This window comes from Anas platyrhynchos, chromosome 1 (assembly GCF_047663525.1).
Source record: "Anas platyrhynchos isolate ZD024472 breed Pekin duck chromosome 1, IASCAAS_PekinDuck_T2T, whole genome shotgun sequence".
In the NCBI taxonomy this organism is placed as follows: domain Eukaryota; kingdom Metazoa; phylum Chordata; class Aves; order Anseriformes; family Anatidae; genus Anas; species Anas platyrhynchos.
The window spans coordinates 46726454-46752864 of record NC_092587.1 but is presented as its reverse complement, the minus strand read 5'-3'; the positions used below and the strand labels follow the sequence as shown (position 1 = coordinate 46752864).

At 49.6% G+C, this 26411-nt stretch overlaps 1 protein-coding gene across 2 annotated transcripts in view; it reads right to left on the bottom strand.

Moving 5' to 3' along the window:
• Positions 1-2377: 2377 nt before the first annotated feature.
• Positions 2378-26411, bottom strand: part of NTN4 (netrin 4) — a 36514-nt gene continuing 12480 nt past the window's right edge. The window contains exons 3-10 of one of the 2 annotated variants that reach the window (XM_072036384.1): positions 23032-23304; positions 15540-15666; positions 14943-15131; positions 11034-11250; positions 10310-10425; positions 9368-9436; positions 7646-7816; positions 2378-4021 (exon numbers count right to left, since the gene is read on the bottom strand). In XM_072036384.1, the coding sequence (XP_071892485.1) occupies positions 3885-4021; positions 7646-7816; positions 9368-9436; positions 10310-10425; positions 11034-11250; positions 14943-15131; positions 15540-15666; positions 23032-23304 (1299 nt within the window). In that variant the 3' untranslated portion in view covers positions 2378-3884. The remainder of the gene's footprint in view (positions 4022-7645; positions 7817-9367; positions 9437-10309; positions 10426-11033; positions 11251-14942; positions 15132-15539; positions 15667-23031; positions 23305-26411) is intronic. The other variant, XM_072036387.1, reaches the window with a different exon arrangement.

Below are 26411 nucleotides of genomic sequence, written 5' to 3'. Positions count from 1 at the left end.
GCTTGGAAATGCCTTGAACTGCAGGTCACATTGCAGGGAACAAGACTTGGGCATGCCAACATCTTCTTCGGCCTGTGTGCATCAGTGGGGCTTCAACATATCTGTGAGCACATCACCTCTGTGGGCACATCACCTCCATGAGTACAGCACGTCTGTGAACACATCACATCTGTGAGCACTCAGCGTTGCTCTTGCTCTGAACAAGCCACTGCAGTGACAGAGCAGTGAGGGGCTGGGCACGGCCTGGAGCTGGGCTGGGCATGCAGAGCAGGTCCCCAGCGCCTGGTACTGCACGTTACCCTCTTGACCACACTAACATTTGCAATAAGCCAACAAGTTTTCCATATATAGTACATTTCCCAGCTCGTGAGTCTTGCTGAGGCCTCACTGCCCTCCCTTGCAGCAATAAAAGGCATTTGTAATGTTTCCGTGCTGAACTGTGGGAAAAGAGCGGCAAGAAGCGGTGACCCCTGGGTACAGGCATGCTTTGGAAACACCGTCATCGAAAAATCAACACATCCGTCCAGGAGGGCCACAGGCAGCCGGCCTCCTCCTGCCGTACCACAGCCAGTGCTCCTCTGGACGCCGGGGCAGCAGCCACTGGACATTTCTGAGATGTTTATTCTGTCCGCTGTTGATACTGCATGTCAATACAATAACTAAAAATAGAGATTAAAAAAATAATAAAGCAAAACAAAAACAAAAAAGCAAACCCAACCACACAACACTGCAGCTATTTGTTCCCGACTTGTTCTGTTTACCCGTACTGGCCCTGCTCTCCATTTGGGCGGTCTGGTACTACCAGATGTTCAGTCACATTCAGCAGCATGGTCGCATCCCAGAAGGTTTCTCCCTGCAGCACATCTACATTAAACACGCCTGTAACTTTCCATGGTGGCTGGAGGGGTGCCTTCCTCTGTGGCGAGCGACGCCTGGCCAGGACAGGCCCTGCGCATGTGCCACCAGCCCAGCCCTGAGCCCTGCAGAGCCAGGGGAAAGCTCACCCTGCCGGCAGGGTTTTACTTATCAAGAAACTGTGTGTGTAACATCATGTCCCTGAGGGAGGACATGGGGTATCCCAAGAACACGTGGGGTGCGGCCTTCTCCAAACACCAAGCGCCATGTTAGTGAAAACTATTGGGCAAATCTGGGTGGCCCGTCCTGCTCTTTTTTCCACAGGTAGCAGTGACTGCAGACAACAGTGGAGAAATCTGCACGTGCTCAGCAGATTATTTAGTTTAGTATGTTGTCCTGACAACCCTCATGTCACGGGATTTGGGTTTGGAGATACACAGTAGAAGGAGGGACTGAAATCCCGTAAACTTGCGCTGGCAGGGCTGGGTGTCCGCCTTCTCTGAAGAGCTTATGGGTGAACACACCAGAAAGAGCAAAGAGGTCTCCTGTGTGTATCTTGGGAAAATGTAGGTTTGGTCATACCTGAACATGCTGGGTGGGCTGGATTTGGCAACCTGGTCTGGTGGGAGGTGTCCTGCCCATGGCAGGGGAATTAGAACCAGGTGGTCTTTGAGGTTCTTTCCAACCCAAGCCATTCTATGATTCTCCATGGATCTATTTATTCTATGATAAACTCACTCAGTTGCAAAGATTTATGTCCAAATGTGCTTTTCTGGCTGGGAAGGGTTTGCCTGGCCACCTTGCTACTGTGAGGTGATCTCACATGAATGGAGGCAACTACTGATGTTGGGTTGCTTTCCTGCTTTGCAGATGGCTTAACTCTGTGCTTCACTGCAGGTACAGTCAGTTGTACTGTTGTGACTTCAGACTGCATGACAAACTTCACACCACAGGGCATGGGAGCTGAGACTGCACCCAGCTCAGTCAGCTTCAGAGTCTACATCCAGAAGTCAAGGTCCCTAACAGCACCACCAAGAGCCTCTACCTCCTCGCTGCTCATTTCTGGTACTTAATTTCACTCTGCAGTGCCCTTGAACACATTTTGCCACAGTGTTTGCTTCCTACAGTTGTTTTTTTTTTTTTTTTCCTTTATAGTTTCAAATATTTCAAATGTAGGCAGCGAGCCTGGTTTCATCTGTCCTTGACTTGGTGTTTATTGGTTACTGCTCTGCAGATCAGCCACCAGGTTTGTACAGATGCAAGGATCCAGACAGCATTGAAAATATTTAGGTAGCAATTCCCCCTCTTCTGAGAAGAGCCTATGACTAAGACTCCTCAAAGAGACCTGAAGCTAGCTTTCTGTGAGCCATCCAAGTGACTTGGCTTTTTATCATATGGCAAATGTTACCCCCCAGGGAGGAAAACATGCCCCACAGCAGCTTCTTTTCACACTTAGCTGTGCTCTTCAGTAGCACGAAGACCACAATGCCAGCAGTATAAGCAGGAGCAGGAGACCAAGATGTTGAAATCATAATATATTTATTACATAGATGAGATATAAAAACAAATTACCAAAATAGTATCATTTTTTTTTTTGTGAGTCCACAGGACCTTGAAAGAAAAATACATACGTAAAGCAGATTGGTAGACTTGTAGCTTTTATGATGTTTTAAGTCTGCCTTTTCTTTCCTCTCATACTCCAGAACAAAATACACTCTATGCAAGGTGGTTTAAAGATGCTTTACAGAAAAGATATACTTTAGTGCTGAAAACTGCAGTAAACTGTGCTATATTCCATACTGGTGTTAATGAGGAAGTATAATGGCCATATATATTGCAAACAATAACACAGAAGAAAACAAATCAAACATTCAGTTTTAAATACTAACATAAAAATAAAATAAACTCCAGGCCCATCGTGAATCACTGGGTAGGGATATGTGAATGGGAGTCCTTTCCATTCTCCGGATCCACTCCTTCTCCTGCAGGCAGAGTTTCCTCCTCTGGCAATTGCATTTTTATTCCAAAGTCTCTTCTTTTCGTACTGCTTGCCAAGTCTTGCTGGAGTCCTGCCCATGGAGTCCGAGCGCTGGTCTGAAGCTGGGACTTCAGTGCAAATGCTTACTATCTTTCAGACTGCACCCTGGGATGCTGTGAGCGGCCAGTGCCAGGCTGGCTGTTCCCTTTATGCCGTCAACGCTGTCCAGCTGGGGCGTCTTCAGGAGTGCTTCTGTTTCAAGGTTTTCTCAAGTGCCACCTTCAGCCTCTTCGTTCCCCAACACAATCCGGCCTTCCACACCGTGAAGTGGCAGGTAGTAAAGTGCTTTATACTATGAAATATTTACAAGGGGCTGGGTTCATATTTTAACACTTCAAGGACAAGTGCTCAGAGACGCCGTGCCCTGCGGAGCCGGCTCTTCTCCGCAGCGAAGGCGAAGAGCCAGCACCCGCCCTGCATCACACGTGCACGAGGGCAGAGGAATTCATGCCACCTGGCAGATCTGCCCGCATGAGCAAGAGCAGGGGCTTGAGCCCCTGCAGCCTTCAGCGGGATGGCGAGGTGAGGAGCAGGCAGCACCCAGCCCTCTGCCACGGGCGCCTGCTGCCAGCCCTGCCCGCCCTGCAGCTGCCTCTGGGAGTGACTCCAGATCCATGCTGGTGGCACTGGCAGCACTTCCCAGCTGCAGATCATGGGCAGGCTTTCCCCCTGGCAGGTGGAAAAATAGGTCGGGGTGATGGGTGGCTTCGTGGGTGTTGCTCTGGCACTGCCCTGGAGCCAGACCAGAGGCCCCCCTCCCTTCTGTTCCCCTCAAAGAGCCAGGCTCAGGGAGCGCCTGACAAGGAAGCTACAGGCGAGTGAATGGGCATTGACCAGGAAGGGTTAAATTAGACAGTGCCTACAAATCATAACGCCTCGCTACGCGTTTTGGCACTATTTTCTTACGTTCCAGTTTTCATCCTAGAGATCTTCCCTCTGTGAAGGCTTTTGCATTTTGTGCATGAAGAAATGCCCTAGGGGTTGTGCACATCTAGTTGCAGTCTCTCTTCAAAATCTCCAGGACCTTTCTTCCAAGAGCTGACTTCCACTGGTGGACAAAGCTTTTCATGTTGACGATGAGCCTGCCTGTCCGCACATCCTCGTGTCCTGCCACCAGGTACTCCAAGCCTGCAAACCAGCAAAGTGGTCAGGGACTGCACAGCGCTGTGCTCATGAGGGCTATAATTGTGGCAAACAGCCTGAACTATCTAGTCCTGAGTAAAAAAGCATTTATACAGAGAAATATTGGCATTTATGGCTTTCAACTATGCCTGCATATCTACACCTTCATCTGTATCTACGCAAAAACGATCCCAGAGGTACAGCTGTCACAGAGATGCTATAAGCAAGCTTTGATTGTGCTGGCTTCTAAATATAAATTGAATTTGAAGTCTTGGGGCTGGCAAGACAAGTTTCTGTACCTTGTTTACAAACTGATGCTGCACTCATTTGGCAGCCACCTGCCTCAGGCCTCCCTTAATACCTGGAAATTGGTCAGCTGAGCTCATTCCAGCAGTGACCGTGCAGGATGGCCCCATGCTTGTGTACTGCTCAAAATCCTCCTGATGCTGTGGGGTAAATGAAACATAGAGGGGAGAAAAACTTTCCTTTCAGCCTCCTTGTAAAAGTGCATTGCATTTTCTCAGAAATGACATTCCCAGTGATTTCCACAGTGTTTTTTTGGAGCATTCATGTGCCTGCGTATATATGAGTGGCACGCGAGCATCCTCCCTGTACCCTGGCACTGCCAGGATGTCATGCACCAGCCCAGTTTTCCAGCTGGATGCTGGTGGGAGGGTGGAAAGGTGCTCCTGGCTCTGGGGCATGGCTCACGGGGCACTTGGAGCCACGCAGAGGTTGCCTGGGGGGAGGACGGGGTGAGGCTGCCCCGGGGCAGGTGGGGACCCAGGGCCCTTCCAGTCTCCCAGCTCCAGCCCGGCCGCAGCAGGCAGTCAGCTCGTGTTTTCTTGGGTTTTTGTTTTGCTACTCATAAGGGAATGCTGTGGCAGGGGGACAGTGTCCTCTATTTAAAGGTCAAGCATGTTTTCTTTAATTCAATACAATTTGTTATCTACTCCATCTGAGCTTCTGGGCACACACATCCTCTCTTCTGCCAAGTAAAAACAGGATATGTGCCTGGCAGGAATAGCCTTTGTGAGACCTTCATTTTGGCCATGTCAATCCTGCTGCTGTAAACATCACTTTTCAAGGGCTCCTAAAACTACTTGCTTGAGAGAAAAATGTGGCACACACTCTCCAAGAGAAAGCTATTATTGCTTTGGCTGCTGATTCTCTTTCTGTAGGAAGATACAGCCCCCTAGATCATCAATTTGGCTTTACAGAAGTGTAAAACCAAAACAAAACGAACTACCGAGGTGCTACAAGCCAGCTCTAGAGGCTGTCAGCTTTGCCTGTGTTGCTAGCAGGGAGTGCTCTGCTTGTGCGTGTGTGTGGCAGAGCTGAGATTCGGACAGGTTCCTGCTCCGCGCAGACAGCCAAGATGTTGGCATCTTTCTCTGTCCTCCCAAAAACCCAGCCTGCCCTGGTGAGCCTGTGTGCAAAGGAAGGTGTGCCAGTGTGGGGAACACCCTCTCTCAGGAACCTCAGCACATTTATCATCTGGAAACAGCCTGTGGAGATCTGATAAATGCAGGGAGGTTTTATTTTGTGTCAGAACATTTAAGAGCCTACCCTCCATTTGGTATCACATCAGCACTGTAAAACACAACAAAAATTTGTTTTTCTTTCTTCTGCTTTTATATAGTTTTTAAAATTGCCTCTATGTTTTTAGGAGATGTGATCTTCATTACAGCTAGAAATTGCTTTATGTCAGCCTGGATTTTTATCCTGCTGGTGGTGGTAGTTTACTCATCTGGAGGTCACAAGCTCTACTCCAAGAGAGGGTTAAGTCTGCTAATATGGTATTGCCAACCACCCAGAAATGAATGTGGTAGCTAAAGGAAATCATGAGACTGTAAAAAATATTTGGGATCCCCCCCCCCTTTTTTTTTTTCATTTTGAAGTGATTGATTGATTGGTTCTTTAAGGTGCACTCAGCTGATGTTTTCAAGTTTCCCACCAGGACCAAGAGATATTCCGAACTCCAGCAGCTGCATTTCAAGAAAACATCAAGCTTTGTGAGGTAAGTCATGAGAGCTGGCAACACTGCAAATACAGGAACGGGCTCCCTGTTTGGGACGGGACCAAAGCAGCACGCACCACTGCCATGAACCAGCTGCTGCGACTCCTTCTGCAGCTGGCTGAAACTGGCTCCTCTGCAGCACCACGGGGAGAGGCTGGGCTGCTAAAATGTAATGGCCTGCAGTGGAGAGAGCTCAGAAGCCTAAAATATCATGGAGGTGATGGTCGTGTGGCGTGGCAGCGATGTTGTGAGTGGCCAGGAAAGGGATAGCTCCTGATGTGTCAGACGCCTGAAGACAGTCGCAGCCCCACTCCTCTGCTGATGTCTAAGCAGCAGCAATCTTAATGGACTGTGTTCGCTGCTCTCTTCTCTGCTGGGGGAAATCAGGGAAGCTCCCTGAAGCTTACAGACGCACAAAGCTGGGTGTCAGGTGCAGGGCTGCCCCGTGCAGTTGGTGTCTGAAAGCTTATGTTGCTTTCCTCCAGGTTTGTATTAAGGCAGATTATGCACTGGGCTTTCTGGCTTGTGTTTGCATTGCATACAGAAAATTAAAACATCTGTATCTATTTCATTACAGATTTATGGTGTTTTACCACTACCCAAAGTCTTGCTGTGCTTAAACAGCGAAGTCCTGCCTCATGCTGCTGATCTGTCTGACCCTTGCACCTGACCAACTGCAGCCGTGCTATCAGGGCAGGCTGCCTTCAAAGCCAAATACTCCGGTGGACATGAAAGAAGACTGCAAATGCCTCATCAATGAGTAACCTTTCTGTGTGATACAGCCTTGCAGACAGCACCATCCCCTTAAGGAAGCTCCTAATGCTGCACATGTAGAAGAAATCTCAGTACTGAAGTCAACGCTTTGATCAGTGATTGCCAGGCAATGTATCTAGAGAAAGAAAGTCTCCTTTATCTGAGTTTGTAACTCTTGGTTTGTCTTGGAGTTGTAAAGAAAGCTGTGTCAACCGTATCTTGGTTTTGCTCTGTTGAAGAAAACCCTGACTATGCATTTCCCCTCCTAATGGGACTACATGCACAGTTTAACCAGAACTGATTATACTTCATTTCAGTGAAAGATGAGAAAAAACTATGCAGCCAAAGCTTCCCTTGCACTGCATAAGAGAGGCTGTTATGAGAGCCATAAGAGAGGCTCTGAACCTTGCAGATGCTAAGTAACGTTAGTTTGAAAGAGACATCTTCCCTTGAGATTAGACTCTATCTTCAGTACAATATAATGACACAGATTAGATTTAAATGTGCTTTTATGGATTCCAATTAGCATTAGTTTTGGAAAGATCTGACATATAGTCATGGTGCAACATCCATCTACCTCCCTGTGGGAACACACTGAGACTGGTACAGCTGTAATGCTGTTACTACGCTCCAGGAAGAGCAATTGTACTTGCAAAAGTCTGCAGAATGAACCAAGGTTTTCTCTACAAAATTGAAATTTGACAGAGATTGCTGTTGGAATCCAAATGATTTAGAAGCCAATACTTTAATGAGCACTGGGTTGCAGTTTTAAACTCATTGGCATGAGGGGACTGAGGACTGAGGATGAAATCTGTGTGAATACGGTGGGGATGTATTTCCTGGGGATTCAAACCTACCAGGATTGAGGATTGGACAAGTGCAGCCTCTGTTAGTCCAGGACTCAGGGTAGAGCGTCCTCTTGCCCCGCAGGATCTTCAGCTTTGTAGATTTCAAGACTTTCTTGATCTTCACATTGACTTCAGCATGAGAGCCCTTGTCATGCGCTGACAAGATCTTTGTCTTTATCACTGAGAAGATAGGAATTAAATACAGCAATACAGCATTAGGTCAGAGGTTGGACTTGATGATCTTGAGGTCTCTTCCAACCTAGAAATTCTGTGATTCTGTGATTCTGTGATATATAAATAATTTACAGTGGTCTTTTTTGTGTCTAGTGCAGGTCTGGGTGAAATGGTGAGACAAATGACTGTGCTACACTGGTGTTAGCCAGATGCTCCTTGCTGGGGAGCACAGCTGCAGGGGGAATGCCCGTTTCCCCACAGCTGTGGGCAGGGACACCACCAGATGGTCTGGCCACGGCCCCTGGACTTGCCACGCAGGCAGTGGGAGAGGCCCCGTGACCTCATTTTCAAAACTTGTAAGAGTCAAGTGGTGGAGGCTCAGGGCCCAGGTTCCACACATCAGCCAGCCCTGGACCACACTGATGCCTCCAGCGGTGCTTTATTCAGCACTGCATGTTATGAACCACGGGGAAACCTTTCCTCTGACGGTATGGCCTCCTGAAACTCGTGATGAGCCCCATAACTCATCTGTCTCTCCAGCTGAGCTGACACCTTTGCATGTTGAGTGATGAAAGGGTGGGAAGCCTGAGTGCACTTTAGATAAGATTTATGAACTTGGGTTTTTCGTGCCTTTTTTTCATTTCTTATCTTTTGCAAGATTAAACACAGTCACTATCGCAGCCAGGAAGCAAAGCAAAACAAAATCAGATTTTTTCTAATATCACTAAGCCAGAGCTATATTTCAACAACTAGCGGCCCCTTGAACTTCTCTTTGTGGGCTGCTTCACAGCCTGCAGAGGTGTGGATTATCTCCCTGCACATTTTCAACTTTACTGCAAGACAAAACAGGTGCAAGAAACCTCTGGAAGGCTTTGACGGGAGGGAGTGCTGCACAAAGCATTCCTTGCTCTGCAGCAGTATGAGGGAGGTGGTTCGCTGGCACACACCAGAGAGGTCTTGGGGAATAAAGTGCCTCCTCTCATTCATTCAGATCCAATGTGCAATGCCCACATCACCCCACTGCATCAGCTGAGCTCTGCCAACAGGGTGAAGCTCCCAGTGGCTGCCAGAGCTGTCTTCTCTGTGTGTTGTCTTCTGTGGTGATCCCTGTCTCTTCTTCCACTCACTGTAAGTCAGATTTAGTGATTCAGTGCTCAGGGCCCTTCCAGCTCTTGCCTTCCCATGATTTCGGCACAAGGGTACTTTGGTAGCAAGAGGGGCACCTAACAGCAAGATGCTTCACCCAGCTTGACTAGGCACCATGGGATCTATGTTCCTTGGGAAGTGCAAACGTCTGTCCTGAGACTAAGTAGCCCATGGGTCTGCAGGGCAGACACACTGCATTGCTGAGTGCATGCAGAGGTGTTAGGGGACACAGGGGCTTGGGACACTGCCTCCCTTATCCCCTGCACAGTGATTGAATGTCAGACTGTGTCTGTGTGCTGGAGTTTGCTCTTAGGGGATGCTGCTCCCCTCTTCAGAGGCTTGGTCCAATACCATATACCAATACTTCTGTAGGACCTCCCTGTAGGCCCCCACCACCTCACCGCAACTCACCATAGGTATACTTCATCCCACAGAAGACCTTGGGATTGCCCAAAACTTGTTCTTTACACTCGCATTTACCTGTGGGAAGAAAGCAAAGTGAACGTCTGTGAATCATGCCTCCCAGCAGGGAGCTTCACAGGGGTCAGGAGCAGGTAGGAGACCTTTGCCACCACCTGTGGTGAGTTATGTGGGCCTGGTTGGGGAGAAAAGGAGGTGTTGGAGATGGCTGCTGTGATGGGCAGGATCATGGTCCCAGCCCCCCTGCTACAGAAGGGGCTTGGCCACACCACAGGGACCTGCCAAGGGTTTTTCATGAGGTCCACAAGCCCCTGCAAAAAGCCCTGTTTTCAGATCCAGGCTGAACACACAGCCTTAGTCCAAGGGCAATCATTCCTTGTTTACAATTTGAAGAGAAGGGAAACAAAGGCCTTATTATGTGGCCTCAGGATGCAAATAACATGCATGTCTTTCCCTGTGGTATTTTCCACACTGTAATGTACCAGACACGATTCTAGAAGGAAACGTCGCAGAGGTTAAGGCAGATTAATGACTTCCGTGCTCTTAGAACAAAGAATAACATGATATACTTATTTATGCTCCAAATTAAGTTGCCCGGACAAATGATGGAGCTCTCTCCTCAATTAACTCAATTACCGTATCTGTAAGATTTTATCGTGCCGTTCTGTGCAAACGCAGGCAGTTACACCTGCCTGCCTGGTTGTTTCGCAGGAGGCCGAGGCCGTCAGCAGCCACCAGGCCATGGCAGTGCCTCGTCCAGCCCGGCGGGGCAGGGGGCAGGAGCCTCCCCAGCTGGATCTGCAGCCGAATACCAGGCAAGGGCGACTCGGCCCCTCAGCACAGCCCGTGCCAGAGCAGGGCCTAGCGGGGCGCTGGGCACAGCTGGCTGCTGGCAGTGGGATGTGGCGGGGGCACATGGGGCCCTGGTCCTACCGGAGTGCCGCAGCGCTGAGAAGCCCTGCTCGTCCTCCCAGCCCCAGGCGGGCTCGCTCTCGTTGAACACCGGTGGGAAGGGAAGAGCTTCCTGCTGCCAGCTGGGGTCTGAGCTGCTGGGGGAAAGCAGAGGGTCAGCCAGCCGTCCTCCTGCCGCCGGCAGAAAGCAGTGTAACTAACAGCCCGTGCCGCTCCGCCACACGCCTTGGTGGTGATAAATGCACACAAGTGAAAGGGGTGACCGAGGGTTGTCAGCCTGGGCCATTAATCCAGTTTTGGTTTAAAATATGCTACAGGAACTTCTGTGCTCTAAATATCACTGGTATGGTAGAAAAGCATGCTATGAGATCCAGACAGTGGGCTATCATCCAAACATGCCGCCTTCTAGAAATCAGAGCTCAACCACCCAGCACAGTCAATGCAAACTGAGTTGCAACAGCAACTATATCGAGCCTTTGGTCTCCGTGTGCTCACGTCTCCCTGAAGCTCACAGAGAGGAAAAAGCTGTGAAGGGTATGGAGAGCACCCACTACATTCACACCAGCACCAAGCACCAGCAACACCACCGCAGCAGTGCCCACCACCCAGAAGAACCACGGCATCAATGCCCCTTCCACCCAAAACCCCAGACAGCTTCAGATGTGGTTATTTCGCAGTTATTTCACACATGAGAGCCAGGCAGGAGCCTGCCCTATGCCAGGGGACAGCCAGGACCCCCACTCACCTGCTGCTGCGGCAGTCGCCAGTGCGCGGGTGGCAGCTGCGGGCGCAGTCACAGGGCCGGCAGCCGTCAGCACCGAAGCCCCAGTACCCGGGCAGGCAGCGGTCGCAGCGGGGCCCTGCCACACCGGGCTTGCAGGGGCAGTCACCGGTGCTGGGGTCACAGAAGGTGCGGGGACCCAGGGGCAGCGCGGCCGATCCCAGCGGGTGGCAGGAGCAGGCTGCGGGGACACCGCGGGAAGAGTCAGTCTGGAGTACCAGCAGCTCTTTGGCCGCCAGGAGGTTAAAAAGCCCATGCCCAACAGTCATTTTAATTAAAGTCTGATTTTCTTTAAAAGCCATCATTTCAAAATATCAAAGGAAGAAGGATGAGGACACTAGCAGCCCAAAGAGGCACTTTTCTGCATGCTCTGAGGCATGGGGCATGGGTCTGCAGAGCATGTGTGAGCAGCTTCTCCTCCAGAACAGTGCCCACTGCTCTCCTGCCCTCCCTGGCACCCTGATCACAGGGAGATGAACTGGGAGTGCACTGGGATGTGCTGGAAGAAATGACCAGGCTCACCAGTCAGAAATAATACCCTAAAATAGGTGGTTTGTAATTTTCCTTGCCTGATTCTCTCTCTCTTTTTTTTTTTTTTTTTTTTTCAGCAGAAGCATAATTCATACCCATTGCAAAACAAGGACTGTTTTCCCTTCTAGGATATTAATCTTTTTAAAAATCAGAAATATGGTTATCAAAAGTTCAAGCCCAACGCAGGGAGGCATTACCCTGCACCCAGGCTGGGTCTCTGACCACAGCACCCTGTGTCACCCCGGTCAGCCCCGTGTGTGATGGCAAAGAGCCCAGGGGGAAAAAACCCTCTCTGAGCAGGGGAGCAGCCGCTCAGAGCATGGCCATGAAACCTACGGCATTGCTTTGTGTTCATAAATCATTCAACTTTAGCAACCCAAAAGATGAAATAAAAATAAAGATCCCCTGTGGAATACTAGAATATTTTTGTCTAAATCTCTGTTTATATATAAAAAAAAATGGATTTCCTGAGGAAATTTCATTTGGAGGGAAAATTTTCACCAAATTCTAAAAATATTTTTATTTTGCAACTGTGAAGGCAATAAAACAGAAAGGCCACTGAGTGTGACACAACCCCTCTTTTTTTTTTTAAAATCCTTACTGCTGTGCACATTTATCTAGTTTTGATCTGATGACAGGTCTGTGGTTTCAGGGCTCTGACATATCTGGAGAGCAGTTTCAAAATATTAAAGGATGAGTTAATATTGGCAGTCAACTTAGAGGAGACTGCAATTCCAAAATCTTTGCCAAAGTAATCCCCAACTTTTCCCCACCCTTTCCATTCCCAAACAAATATAATTATATAAAATTAAAAGATTAGAAAGCCTCTCTGCAAACTGCATAACTAGCTGCAGGCAGTGAACTCTGGTCCCTTTAATAGCATAGTTTTCAACAGCGCTCAGCTCGAGTCGCATACCTTTCTCCTGAAGTCTGTGAAGTTTCTTACACCTGACACATGTATCCAAATGCTCTATTTTCCTCCTAGATGCAGTGGGTATTTATGGCATTCCTCAGCCCCTCCGGGGGAAATACTGAGCCTTGACACTCTCCTGTCCCCACGCACCCAGTGCTTGGAGAGAGGGAGCCCAGTCCTGTCTCGGTTGAGTTTCAGCTGAGTTTCACTCCCAGCCCTGTTAGCGTTTTTATGTGGCTTTTTATGTTTTAGGCGATGCTTTTTCATATACTTTTTTTTCCCTAATGGAAAATTTAATGTCAATGACAACATCATGGTGAGGAAAGAACATTAAATTTACAAAAGTCCTTATGAAAAATGCAGGCCTCGTGGAAAATGCACCCACTGTTTGTGGGCTTTTGATCCTGAAGACACTGAGAGGATGCACAGGCACAGAGCACGAGTGCCAGCACGAGGCTTGGGGACAGCACCCACATGCACACCGCTGGCACCCCTCCAGGCTGGGCACTGCTGGGCTGGGACTAGGGAAAACCTGCCACAGGCTCCACCTGGCTGCTTTCCTTTCCATTCCTAAGCAGCAGCAGCATTAAGATGGCACTTTTCCCCCCTGCAATACATGGTTGCATGTGGCACAAGACCTCCACGCCCATATAAACGGAAAGCTGCCCATCCCTGCGCCCCAACGGGGACTGAGAGGCAGTGAGAGGGATTCCTGAAGGGTGGATTTCACCCCCCGACTGCTGATACTGGTGTGGTTTCTTGAGCTGACAGCTTGCCTTTGGAAATGACAAATATTTACCCTCAAAAACCTACAGTTTAAAAGCAAAAATAAACTCGGCAGCTATAAAGGCTGATTTATTGTCGTTAATCATACTGTAGCTGAGGCTTAAAAATTCATGGGGGACATAAAGAAAAGGACCGATAGGTATGGCGGGGGGAAAGAGTCATCAGATTGCTCTTTTAAACAGCAGAACGTCTTGTTCTATCTGGTACACACCTACTCCTGAGCAAATATTATATATGCTCTTCGCCTACAAGAATCTTTAAAGTATCCTTAGAGATTATGGCTTAACAACTCCTTTATTTACTTTGACCTTGGTATTTTAAAATTTTCATCACGGCTCCGCGGTTGAGCAATAACAGGGGTTTGAGCCAGAAGCAAGTAAGCAACGCTGTGGCCTTCCCTGAAAGAATAACTGGGCATCTCCCTTGTCCCGTGTTATTGCAAACCACGGCACGGTCCTTGGAAATGTTCCAGCTGAGGGCCGTAATCAGTCATATAATTTAATTTAACAGTCATTAGTCATTCGCTGTTCAGCTGGAGCTACGGTACATAGCCCTAACCTGCTGTAGGGCTTAGAAAACGTCGTGGTGGGAGAAAAAAACACCACAGCCTGGCCAGGGCAGCCCAAGGGGTAAGAGGGCTTGTGGGCAGCACCTGGCATGCACCAGGGTGGCTGCAGCAGCACCCTCCTGGCAGCCCTAAATCAGCCAGTGGGAGCCCAGGAGGGAAACTGCAAAGGGTCTTAGGGAGGAGAACATCTGTGAGGGGTTCAGAAGCCTGGGGAGAAAAGATCTGTGTGTTTGTAGCAATATGATCTTTGAAGGGACAGCATGCAGATATTCCCTGCATTTTCATGGAAGCAGTTTGTGCTGGGGAAAGTTGCCTCCCTGAAATGCTTGAGTACTTTATGCTCTGTAAATTGTCAAAAAAAAATAGATGTACTTGACAAAATCCCTCAAGCTTTGAGTGTAATTGTAAGATTTAAATGTGTTTTTTACTAATGAGATTCCAAAATAAAAATACTTTGATTAAGTTCTGACAATAATTGCTGAGGGAAAGTTGCTGATGTTTCAGATAAGGAGACGTGGGACTTCAGTGTACACAAGTAGGTAAAGAGACTTGAAAAAGTGATGACATTCACTGTCTAAAAACCGAATTTGTGTACATAATACAGCAGTGAAATAATTATTTACACAAGTAATGAAGATGTGATTCCTTCTGCAACGCCCCTTCGCTTGTGTTCCCATGTCCCCCCCATACCCACCTGCTGCTGCGTGGGCGATGCTACTCGCCAGCTGCACCCCGTGTCTGGGGTCGCAGCACCACTGAACAAGGAAGCATGCAAACATGATGCAGCTCTTGCTCTCCAAAATTAGCAGGAGAGCCAATGAATCATCTTTCTTCCCTCCACCCCCAAGCTACAGGGATCCTCTGGAGAGATTTGTCAACAGCATCTGCAGACTTTTGTCCTGCAAACTTCTCCGTTGCTTTTTGCGGACATCATCAAAAAGGAATTCAGATCCTGAGAGCTCCCATCCCTCACTGAAACCAGAAGGCTGCTCCAGGCGGGAGCAGAAGGATCTCACCTTTCCTCTGACACCCTACTCAGCGGGAGCAATTCACTGCTGAGAGGTTGCTGACTTACGTTTGCAGGCGTCGGGGGCGGAGAAGGGCTTTCGCAGGTCCCGGTAGAAGCCCGGCTTGCAGCGCTGGCAGTGCTGCCCTGCCGTGTTGTGCTGACAGTTGTCGCAGACACCGCCGCTGCGGTTGCCCGATGCCAGCCAGGCATCCATGTCAAAGTGGCAGGTGTCGGCATGCCCGTTACACTTGCACGCTGGGACGAAGCCAAAGGGAACAGGAAGGCTTGTTAAGGCAGTGAGGGAGGTTGGTTTGTGGAAGAGAGAGGCAAAAACCTGAACCAGGAACCTGTTGGAGTGCGGGTGGGACATGTTGCACACCCCGGCAACAGATGCTGCCGGTGGAAGTAAGGGCTGTGCTGCCACTGCCCTGGGGAACCGCAGCGAGGTGGGACTGCAGCCCAGCACCAGGAGGCCGTACCTCCCCAAAACGTGCCTGCCACAACGCTGGCTCCCTGTGGGCACCCACCCCACAAATGCATGGTGGCATGGGCTCTCCCCCTGCCCCTTCTCATCTGCTCTCTGGGAAACACATAAGGAAGCACGGGAGGAAGCATTTGGCTCCTGCAGAAACTCAGGGACGCTGCTCCCGGCCGGGCACTTACACTGGCACTCCCTGGGGGCTCCGGTTTTGCCGTCGGCAGCCTGCCAAGGGCGGTCGTTGTAGAGCGGGGCACAGAGCTGGCAGTGTGGCCCTGCTGTGTTGTGCTTGCACATGCACTTCCCGTGGACCTGGGGGGAAACAGAGCGAGGTCAGATCACCCGCGGCAGTGCCCGGCGCGTCCCTGGGCACCGGGACAGGGCGAGCACAGAGCCTGTCCTGGCGCCCAGAGGCAGTTCTGCAGTTACACGTTCAGTCAGACTGGTACTTGTGGGTTTGCATGTCATCCTATCATGTAATCCTTTTTTCTTGTTGAGATCTAAAAGGATCACCAGCAGAGTTTCCAGCTGCAGTATGAATTTCCAGGAGAGATTAAAAGAAGCCAAGGTCCAAAGCGTCCTTGGGAAATACTGTCAAACCTTTCTCTTTTTCTCCCTCCCAGACAGTGAGACACCTATGCCATGCTGCAGCAGCAGCGCTCACCGTCTCAATGCCAAGTGCCAACACCAGCGAGCACAAGAAAAAAGAAATGAACCCCCCAGGAACATAGACACCTACTCGTCCTTGCGTTGCAAGGGAAGAACTGGAGACAGCACAAAGATGGTGAGGGACTATACTCAGATAACTACACGACAGACAGGGAACTGACCAGCTAGAGAGCACAGTACAAGGGGGTAATTAGAGACGAAAAGCCAGCGTAGCAAGCCGGGTGCCAGCTGCCCGGTCAGCCGCTGGCATTCATCACGCTGCTGGCAAAGGCAAAGAAAACAGGACGCAGCCAGAGGGCAGGAGCCGGCAGCCCCCAGACGTGACGGCACGGAGCCTGGGGCAGTGCTCCCAGCCTGCTGAACCCCAACCTGCCCCCAGCAGGGGTTCTCGGTGCTTCTCGGTGCAGTTTCACTCAGAGCCCTCTGCTGCCCGGTGCCTCGCCACCCGCTGCCCCTTCCTTCACCACCCACGGGGAAAGCCATGGCCAAGGGGATGCAGCAAAGGGTTCCGCTTCTCCTGCTGCTGCAGAACCCTAAGGGCAGAGCAGAGGACCTGGAGCACCCAGTGAACAACCCCTGCTTGCTGCGTAGGCGCACACCCATGCACGCCACACGTGCCCTTGGCTAATGATGACTTTGTGGCTGCTTTATTTTCATGAACAGATTTCAGCTCCCATTGCAGGGGGGTCAGAAATAACCAGTGCAGATAACACTCCAAAACTGGCCTTGAAAGTCCTTGAAAGACTTTTCAGCAGCAAGGCAAATAGTGAAACCTCCTGAAAACCTTTCAAGTGGTCCTTTCCTGCCTTATTAAAATATCTGGATCACTGAAGCGGGGACAAGTAAAATGCAGCACAGCGATCAGACGGTGTAAGCAACGCACAGATACGGACAGAATTTGACAGAATGCAAAAGTGTCTGAGCTAAAGTGGCAAATGCTAAGATAACACTGCTTTCTGTGCTATTTTGGCCTCACTGCAGATATCCATTGGTCTGTCTGGCTTATGCAAGTGAGGTCACCTATATGCTTCAATGTGTGATAACGTGTGAAAAGAATGAGAAGCAAATAGAGAAAGGAAACAAAACTTATTTGCCGATGGAATATTTAACTCTCAAAGTGTGTCTTGTGCTTTCACATTTTCATTTTTGCTACCACTTCTGAACATCCTTCTTCAAACCCTCACTACCCTGAATTCTCCCCCCCCAAAAAAAAAACAAACCAAAACACAACACCTTCTCGCTCTTACACCTGCTTCAGGTAAAGCACAAACCAACATTACAAGCTACTTCACACACTTCAAAAGCATCTAGCTGCATGGAAGCAGAAATCTGCTAAACCAGCATTGCCTGTGGTTAGTGCTACCCCGGCCGTGGTAGCCTGAAGTACATCTGTGGCCAGACAAATCCTCACCAGCGTGCCCTGCTGCTTGGGCAGAGGCACCTACCAGAGCTGGGAGGTGCGTGGTGAGGAGGGGAAGGCTCCTGAGGCTGCCAGAGGTTGCTGCTGTCAAACTCAGGTGGTCCCCTGGTGCTCTGGTGAGCGTGAGGCCAAAGCAAGAGAGGCATGGGAGAGAATGTGCAAATGTAAAAAATAATAATTAAAAAAAGACCAACAGTCTGTGGAGGGGTGCTTCATCCTGCCGCCGCGAGGGCAGTTTTATGGGCTCTGAGATGGTGCAAGCCGAGGCAGCCGGCCCTGAGAGAGCCAGCAGGGCCAAGCAGGGCGTGATGCGCCTTGTAACGATGGCTTGTAATGCACTTGGGGGAGGGAAATGAGTGGTATGGGTGAAAAGCTTGAAAAGTAACTGGAGAGACACTCAGGGTGAGCTGGGGGCTCGGTGAAGGACCCCGGGAGGTGCGGAGGGGAGGGGAGGGAAGCGGGCTCTCTAAGAACCTGTTTCTCACAGACACAGTTTAGTTAATACCTTTTTTCCCTATTCCTTTTTTTCCAGAAACGTAATGAAAGTCAGACCTAAGTACTTCAAAAACCTTGCCTCGGGCTGATGTATTTATTCTCTTTCAATAGCATTATAATGATTACCCCCAAAACAGCTCTGCTTTAAAACCCTCTCCATCCTAGCTTTATCCCATTGAAAAAAAATCTCTTTTTTTCTTCTACATAATTCCAGCATGACAGAAAAGGTTTTTATGCATCGGAAACAACAAAAGAGCTGCATATTAGCAAGCCTTTTCTTGTAACCCATGGGCAGACAGGTATTTTTTTGAGTTTTCAAGCAATACTGTGATGGCTAAGGGCAAAAGAAAGGAGAAGAGGCAGCAGAAGGAAAAGAGAAATGGCAGCAGGTGAAAAACGGCCAACAGGCTGTTTGCACCGGGTGAAAATTCAGGCTGGTAAGAGGTGTGTGAGCGCCTGATGCCAGGTGAGGTGCCCTGAGCATCCCTGAGCCAGGGCTGAGAAAGCAGCCTGGCAGAGTGGTGCTGGCCTGGGGCACTTCTCTGGCATCTCAGCATCTCTCAGAAGGCAGGGTGTGAGCCACACGGGCTGACGGTGGAAAGAGCAGATTTTTCCCCCTTTTCACTCACCTCGATTTCCATGTAGCTGTAGGGCGTGCCCATTTGGGGTCATTACGGAGCACTGCTAAGTACACAAACACAATTCCCAGTGCGTCTCACCGCTCTAAGCATTCACACGGCTCTTGACTCATTTAAGCAGAAAATCCTTTTCATACCATTTTTCATTTTGTCATGGGGTCTTTACATCCCCGTTGGCTTTCACACTGCTTCCCTTCTTAGCCTGACAGCCCAGTCGCAGCGTCACTCATTAGAGGGCACAATGCAAACAGTGTTACAAAAGTTGACTTCTGTAAGATAAACGAGCGGCTGATTTCTATATACAAAGACAGTTGCTAGGGCATGCTTCCTTCCATAGCCTTTTGTTGCTGAATTATTACCTTCCAGCGCTTCCTTTCACACTGCAAACACACGGGCTTTTTGGTCGAATCTTATAAAACGCCTCCCCCCCTATTTATCGCCTTCCAAAAAGTTGCACAGGGCGAAAGAGGTGCTGCGCTGAGGATAAAACACACCGAGTCACCTGTTATGGATCCATTCGCATCACGGGAACTCACGCCTTGCAGAGAGCCCAGCAGACACACACTAAAGGCAAATTAATGTCCCAAAGGCCTGATTGTCTAAATAGGCTAAATAGCTGGGAGGGGCAACAGTTTTTAATAGACTTGCTTTCTTGGAACCGTTAAAAATGTATTGTAATTATCATTTTTTACTTTCTTGGAGAACGGGCACGATATTAGCCTAGAGGAAAACCATGCCATTCACACCGAGTCCCTAACAATGGCTTTTAAACCGTGTTGCACTCAAGCCACTGTGCCAGTTTTAGAAACTGCCTGCTGGCTGCTGCCCGCCCGCAGGAAGGTATTGTCTCCCAGAGCACCAGACAACCAAATTTATGCATGAGAAAATTCTCATATCCCATCTCGCTCTTGTGAAAGAATACAAAGTTTGTTGTTCAGGGTGTGGGGGCTGTCTTTTTTTTTTTTTTTTAATTTTATTATTATTCCTTGTACAATAGGCTTCTGTCAGAGGCTCTGGGGAAGACCTTCAGCATCTTTTGATGTCAGTAACATGACAACAATTTACAGCAGCCACTGGGCTGGCCATGTGGGAAGGGAGAGAGATATTCCCACTGCCCAGCTATGCAGCAGGGCTCTCGCAGCCTTGGACTACTAAAGAAGTGTCTAAGCACATTTGCAACAGTACCAGCTTGGTACGGTAGCAGCACCACACCAAATTTCTTTGGGCACTGCTTAAGCGTGTTGAAGCTTCTTCTTCCCTAGGTTGTCGTTTCCCATTTCCTCTCTTCAGATCAAAGATGCATACAGTATTGTGTAAAAGGGGTAAAAGCAGGTGGCTCCAGCAAGGGCACAGCCCTCTGAGACCAACAGCTCAGGCCAACCATGCAAACCACCTTGGTGCTGCAGGGCTTTGCAGTCAGGGAGGGCCAGGGAGTCTCTGAGGCAGATGAAGCCCTGCCCTCACCTTGAGACTGAACTGTGAAGCCCAGCTGAGGGACTTCTGCACTTGGTTTCCTCACTACACAATACTACACTGCAAGATCCTGCCTGTCTCCAAGCTGATCTCTTTTGCGACACTTTCTGGAGTTGCAAGCAAGCCATTGGGATGCTTTAGCTGGTAAAGGGCCAAGTAGGCACTGAAATAACTCAGTGCACAGCTCCTGAGCTGGATGGATCAGCCCCAAACCCAGTCTTTCATTGGCCGCTGAACACTGGGGGGATCGCCTGTGTCTGTGAATCCATTTCTCTACTTGCACCATGCAATCCTGCTCACAGGCTAGTGCAACTACATTGCGTGGTACGGTGTGAGGTGTGTTTGTTCATGCACTTTTTTTCTTGGCATGCATTGGGCAGATGGCAAGGTTTGGGTAGTGACCCTTTGAATAAACGATGTGGGAGGAGTGAGAAAGAAAAGGCAGAGTAGCCTTGACGTGAAATAGTTTTTTTTTTTTCTTACAGCAACTATCTGGAGTCTGTAATGCCCACTTTTTCTCTGACCTGACTCAGAGGGATCCCAGAGGAGCCTATCCCGCTCCGGTGGACAGAGCTGGACCTGCTTCTGCTGGGGTGAAACGAGCTGTTCTTCATCCACGGAGCCACCCTATTCGCATCCGCCCCCGCACCCAAGGATGTCCTAGGTCAGTATTATCTCATGGCCGAGCCAGACTTTTAGCCTCCCTTCAGCCATTCAGAACATTTTTTCTTCAGAACTGTCAGATTCCCAGCACACGATGGCCCAGCCACCGAGGAAAAATTCATACGATGGGAGGAATGCCGCAGCAGCGGGACAGGACGAGGTCTCAAGCTGAGCGGGGCACCCTGGCCCTAAACTCACCCGGGAAGCAGCCAGCAGCATCCGCGCATCCCTGCATGGCTTTGTCAGACTCTATCACCCTCACTGCCGGGGCAGGTGGCCAAAATGCTTCAGGGTTCAGGAGACCTGGCAGCCATGCCTAGTGCTACCAGGATGCGGCGGCTTACAGCCCAGCAGAAACACAAATACACTGCGTCCGGTTCTTCTGCTGGCCAAGCAGGCTCTGAAAACAAGCCTACAGATAGGATTTTGCCTCTAGGCTAAGAACAAGTGGCGGGTTGAGGAAACTTGCACACACTTTTTTGGGGAAAAGTTTCTTTTTTTTTTTTTTTGAGAAGAAGAGGAATCATAAACTCTCATGAAATTTGATGCTGTGTTTGTCTAATTTAGGGGATGTCCTTCAGGAGTGTTCTGAAGTACTAGCACAAGAACCGAGCCAGATTTTGTATTCACATCAGGAAACGGTAATGTGTTTCCCAGCTTTTGCTGTCCCTGGTTTTACAGTGAAGGTTCTGCTAAAACCCCACGTAGATACAGTTACATACAGAAGACATCTCATGCCTGAATGACTGACCATAATTCTTCAGAACTGTCACTTATGTGACTGGCTTTTTCAGGTGAAATGCACAAAAATGCTCCCTCTCTGAAATCTTCCTCTCTTTTCAGAAATTTGACTTCTTCTAGCTAGGCAGCTGCGGATCCTGCAGTCTTTCTGCTCACACACATGCGTGAACAAGTCTTGCTGCCATCTTGGACACGACACAACCCCCTGCTCCCACCTCAGAGCAACGTGCTGGCCAGCCCCTGGCACGGCTGAGGCTTGGCCTCAGGCTTCCTGGTCTTATGGTATAAAAAGGGGCAACAGGAGAGGAAACACCTCAGCACTCGAGGAGACACCTCAGCACACCCCGACCCTCCAGCAGAGCCCGTGTTGCAAAGCATGGGGCTAGGTCACCCTTAGGCTGCCCCGTGCCCCGTGGGCCATGCAGAGTAAGCTCTGAGGCACCGCAGAATGAGTCAGCCTGACTGCACACACGTCACTGTTGGGACTCTTGCCACATTTATAACTGGAGTTTACTTTCCCAGTCCCCTGGGGCTGGTGCAAGGGCTTGCTGCTATTTCTTGCTTTGTTTTTCAGCCCGATTCTGGCAGCGGCTCCTTCCCACAGCACCGCCTGCTACCTGTGCACTGTGATTTCCATGGGCTGTAGCTGTCCTGGAAGCGTATTTGGCTGCAGTCTCTGCTCTAACTCTCAGCGGTGCTCAGGGGCACACTCCCGTGCAATTGTATCACACTGAAATAATCCCAAGTAAACAGCTCCTTTCAAAGGCTTTCACTCAGGGAACATCTGGGAAAACCAGAGCAGTGCTACTTGAAACAGGCTTATCAATCATAGTGCTGCATGCTTTCAAATTTGTATATTTTCAAGATGTTGCAAGACTAGCTCTATTAGAAGGGAAACATGATGTCTGCTTCATGTTTGAGACCATAATTTAACTCAAATGAGAGTTCCCCGAAGAGCTGGAGAGATGCCAGACCTCCTTACCTCAAGTAATTGGCTTACATTTTTATGATCTTCCCCTTTTTCACATTGTTCACTGCAATATATTTAATGGCCCTGGCTTTCCCTACAGCTCCTCTGCCAGCACAGCCAGTCCCTTTAGGGCTGGCCAAGAAGAGAAGAAAGGACACAGCGCATTGGGGTGTCCCCGGGCTGGCAGGACGCAGGCACGCCGCTGCTCGGGGAGGCACTGGCATTGGCCTGCCACGTCTGGGCTTTGTGTCTTGGTCGGTCCCAAGGGATTTTAGCTCTGAGCTCCTGTGATGGGAGTGCCCTGGAAACCAGATAACAAGGTTTTTACCCACAGGTGGTATTGCAAAGTGCAATGGAAAGCCTGGGAGTGAGAGCCAGCCCTCCCGCCCCTCAGCTCAGGACCCAACCCTGTCTCTGAGGATGCTCCAGGAGCAACGGCAAGCACAAGGGTCCTGCTGCCATCGGGGCAGCTCTGCTCCCCCTCGGTCATCAAAATGCCCTTCATTTATTGTATCAGATATTGTGCTATCACTAGTTAGCATCCAGGCTGAGAAGGGAGCCAGAAACATTAACATTTTAAGGAGCCACCGCCGAGCGCGTGTACGTACCACTTGGAAAACACCGGCTGCCTTGACGGGCCGGAACCCGCTGACGGGGACGCAGCGGTCGGCGTGGCCATTGCAGAAGCAGCTGCCCTTCACGATGAAGTCGTAGACGGCGTAGTGTGGGGCCGGTGGGGCCTGCGGGGCTGGCAGGAGGCAGGGGCAGCTCTGCCGCTCCAGCAGCCGCACGCGCAGGTTGGTCACCTTCAGCTGCGCCTGGGCTTCCGCGCTGTAGGGGTCCTGGGCAGCGAGGGGCGGCGAGAGGGCTCGGTATATCACCTGCACAGAAAGGAGGTGTCAGCGGTGTGGGACCATCTCTGGGACACGTGTCCCTGTCCCCCTCATGTCTCTAGGTGCACCCAGTCTGGTCCCTGCGGTGTCACCAACTTAAATTTGGCCATTAACACACCGCGGCTGACCGGCAGCCCTGTGGGTGGTCATCGGGCGGGGGAGTCCTCACCGACATCTCTCCTTCCCTCCCCGCTTATTTTTTAACAAATAAAGCTTGGATTTCCAAATATTTGGCTCCTGTCAGTCCCGGGCCGCTTCCTAGTGGAGAAGTGACTCGGTGTGGCAATTAGTGACAGCGAGCTGATAGTCGAGGAAACCGAGATAAGAAAGAATGAAAAGTTGGGAGCTCCAGAGGCTTAAACAAATACTTATCAGTCAGTCTTTAGTTTAACTTCGGTCTGATTGAATAGGTAAATATTGTCTCAAACTGAAAATCAAGAGCACTAGATAAAAATAACTAATTTTCGTTAAGAGGTTTATTTTAAACTTGTTGGGCCGGCTGCCTGCAGTGTGACACAGAACCAGCGTGGGACCCGCGCAGCTGCCATTCACACAAAACGACACGCATATGACACATGTATTAGTCACCAGAACTTCTAATTTATGGTTTGCGCTTTTTAAATGGTTAAATACCCCTCCGCTGACTAGCTCCTGAAGGCGTGATGAATCACAATATTTGCCAGCACCAGTTAAATGAGGCTCTTGGCAATGGTTTGTGTGACACAGCCTCGTGGGTTGAGGCTCTGCTTCCAGCAGCGGCTTGAATCCACCTGAAGGGCTGGGTAGCGGTGCCCCTTGTGCGGCAGCAATGAGCCTGATAAGGGGCACTACCAAATAGCAACGCATTTCAAAAGCTGTCTTCTTTCCTCTCTTTCAGGAGCATAGGCATTTTTCCTGCTTTCCTAAAATACATATGGAGCCAGTATGAACAGAAACCCAGATGAACCAAGCGATCAGGCTCTGTGCCTCTCCCCAGTGCAAGTTATTCACCCAAACTACATCAGTGTCCTTCTGATTGCATTTGCTCACTAGTGGCTTTGTGAACACAAGATGTTTTCAAGCATGGAAAGAAAATTCCCTGGAAAACATCCACACTGGAGACATTGATGCCTTTTTAGTGGAGACGATGGAAAATGCCTGGCTGAGAATTTTCTGTAAAATCTAGCATTTTGGGTTCCTAGCATAAATTGCATCTCAGAGAAGTCTTTGTTTGTCCTGACTCAGATGGGAGTGGTGAAGGAAATACAAAAACGGGAACAATTTATGCTATATGCAGCTACAGACTTTCTTCTGATTATTTTCAGTTTAACTTGTTTATCAGTCCCATTTTAATGCATGTGACTGATGCTTGTAACCCCAGTAAAGGCAATGCGGAGAGAAATCAATAACCCTGAGCGCCTTCGCGCTGAGGAAGTTAAATCATGCTGGTGAGGAATTCAGGGGGAGTCACACCACTGATCTCCATGAAGCCAGTATTTCAGCTCAGGCCCTAAATTGTTACAAACATGTCTTTTTATGGCTGCTTGAAAACAGTGATGCTAAACATGAGCCCTATCTGCAGTCCCCAGGGGCTGCAAAGAGCAGTCTCCCAGCTGCTGCCCCGCACCGCTCCAGCCGGGCTCCAGCGAGCAGCACAGGACAGCGGGGGAGCCTGGCCTCAGCCCTGCCACTGCAGTAAACACCCCTACTCCCCCCACCCAATGCCAGTGGGTTTGTTTTAATAAGATACAAAACGGTCATTATAACATGTAAGTCGCCACACAAATCGCAATTCTCTGCTCTGTCCCAGCAGATTGAGCTGCAGCCCCTAGAGGCTGCACAATAAGGTCAAGGACGTGTTTCCCAGCAGGATTTCCCTGGTCAGCTGTTAACCCTGCGGATTCACCCCAGCCCGTCTCTGGAGCAATCCCAGCACATCACTGGGGTGACACCACCCCCATGGGGGCTGCACATGGGGGCTGGCTGCTGCCTGGCCAGGGTGTCTCTGCCTTCAAAGCCACTGTGCCTGCTACTCTTTGTATCACAAAAACACTGTAAGGAGTCGTGCCCGAGGCTCCTGCCAAAGAGAGCTTTGTCGTGATTACAGAAAGATGCATAGCTCATGAAGGTGCAGAACAACATCCTTTTTGATAAATGAAGCCATTTCTGTTCTCACAGTGCAAGGCCCCTGCCTTGGAGGGATGGAGAGTGCTCCACCGTGCACAGGGAAATGCACCTGCTCAGCAAAGGGAGCAATGGCACCAAAATCTAGTTTTCTGCACACAATGAGCCTCACCAGGAAGCACCCCACGGTGAGCAGAGCTCTGGCTTGCTGGCCTCCATGTAAGTGCTTTACTGACAATATGCCAAAAATTAGTGTTATGATGTGAGGTAGATGGTGTGATTCCTCCCACATGACAGTCAGCACCGCACATGATAGTGAAAGGTGGGAGGATTGGATCTCTACATCAGCAGCTGTTTGGTGTGTGCATTACAACTAATTTCTATTTTGTAGAAAAAGTAGGAAGTGATAACTTGAAAACTCACAGCACTTCTATGCTGCACATGCCATAATACATCCTATCAGAAAGGCATTTTCATCCCATTGCTGTGAGCTCACTGTAAATCTTTTGATGTTTGGGATTCTTCTTAAGCACATTCCCAAGAACCAAATCTTTGTCTGAGTTTCCATTTAAAAATAAGTATCTAGCAATAGGTTGTATCTGAGAAGCAAATGTCACTAGCTAGGAGGGAAACAAAATGAATATCTGTCTTCGAAACAAAATACCAAGTGATTTTCAGGGTAATGTTCCTTTGAAGCCACGTGGAATTGTGCTGTTGTCTCCCATGTCCATAAATGTGATGTTTGCAAGAAGCAATGTCAATAGAGGTGTGATTTAAGACTTGCACAAGGATATCTGTGTGTGGGGATAAGTGTCTCTGCACAGCCAGATAGGGTGCTGAGGAATCCTCATCCCCAGGAAAAATGTCCAAGGAAAAGGCAATGCTTTAATTAAAAAATGGAAATGCAGACTGAAATCCCTGCATTAGGCCATGACCCTGTGATGTGTCCTGATGCCAGACACCACAGCGTGGTGCCCGGAGCCCGCTGCCAG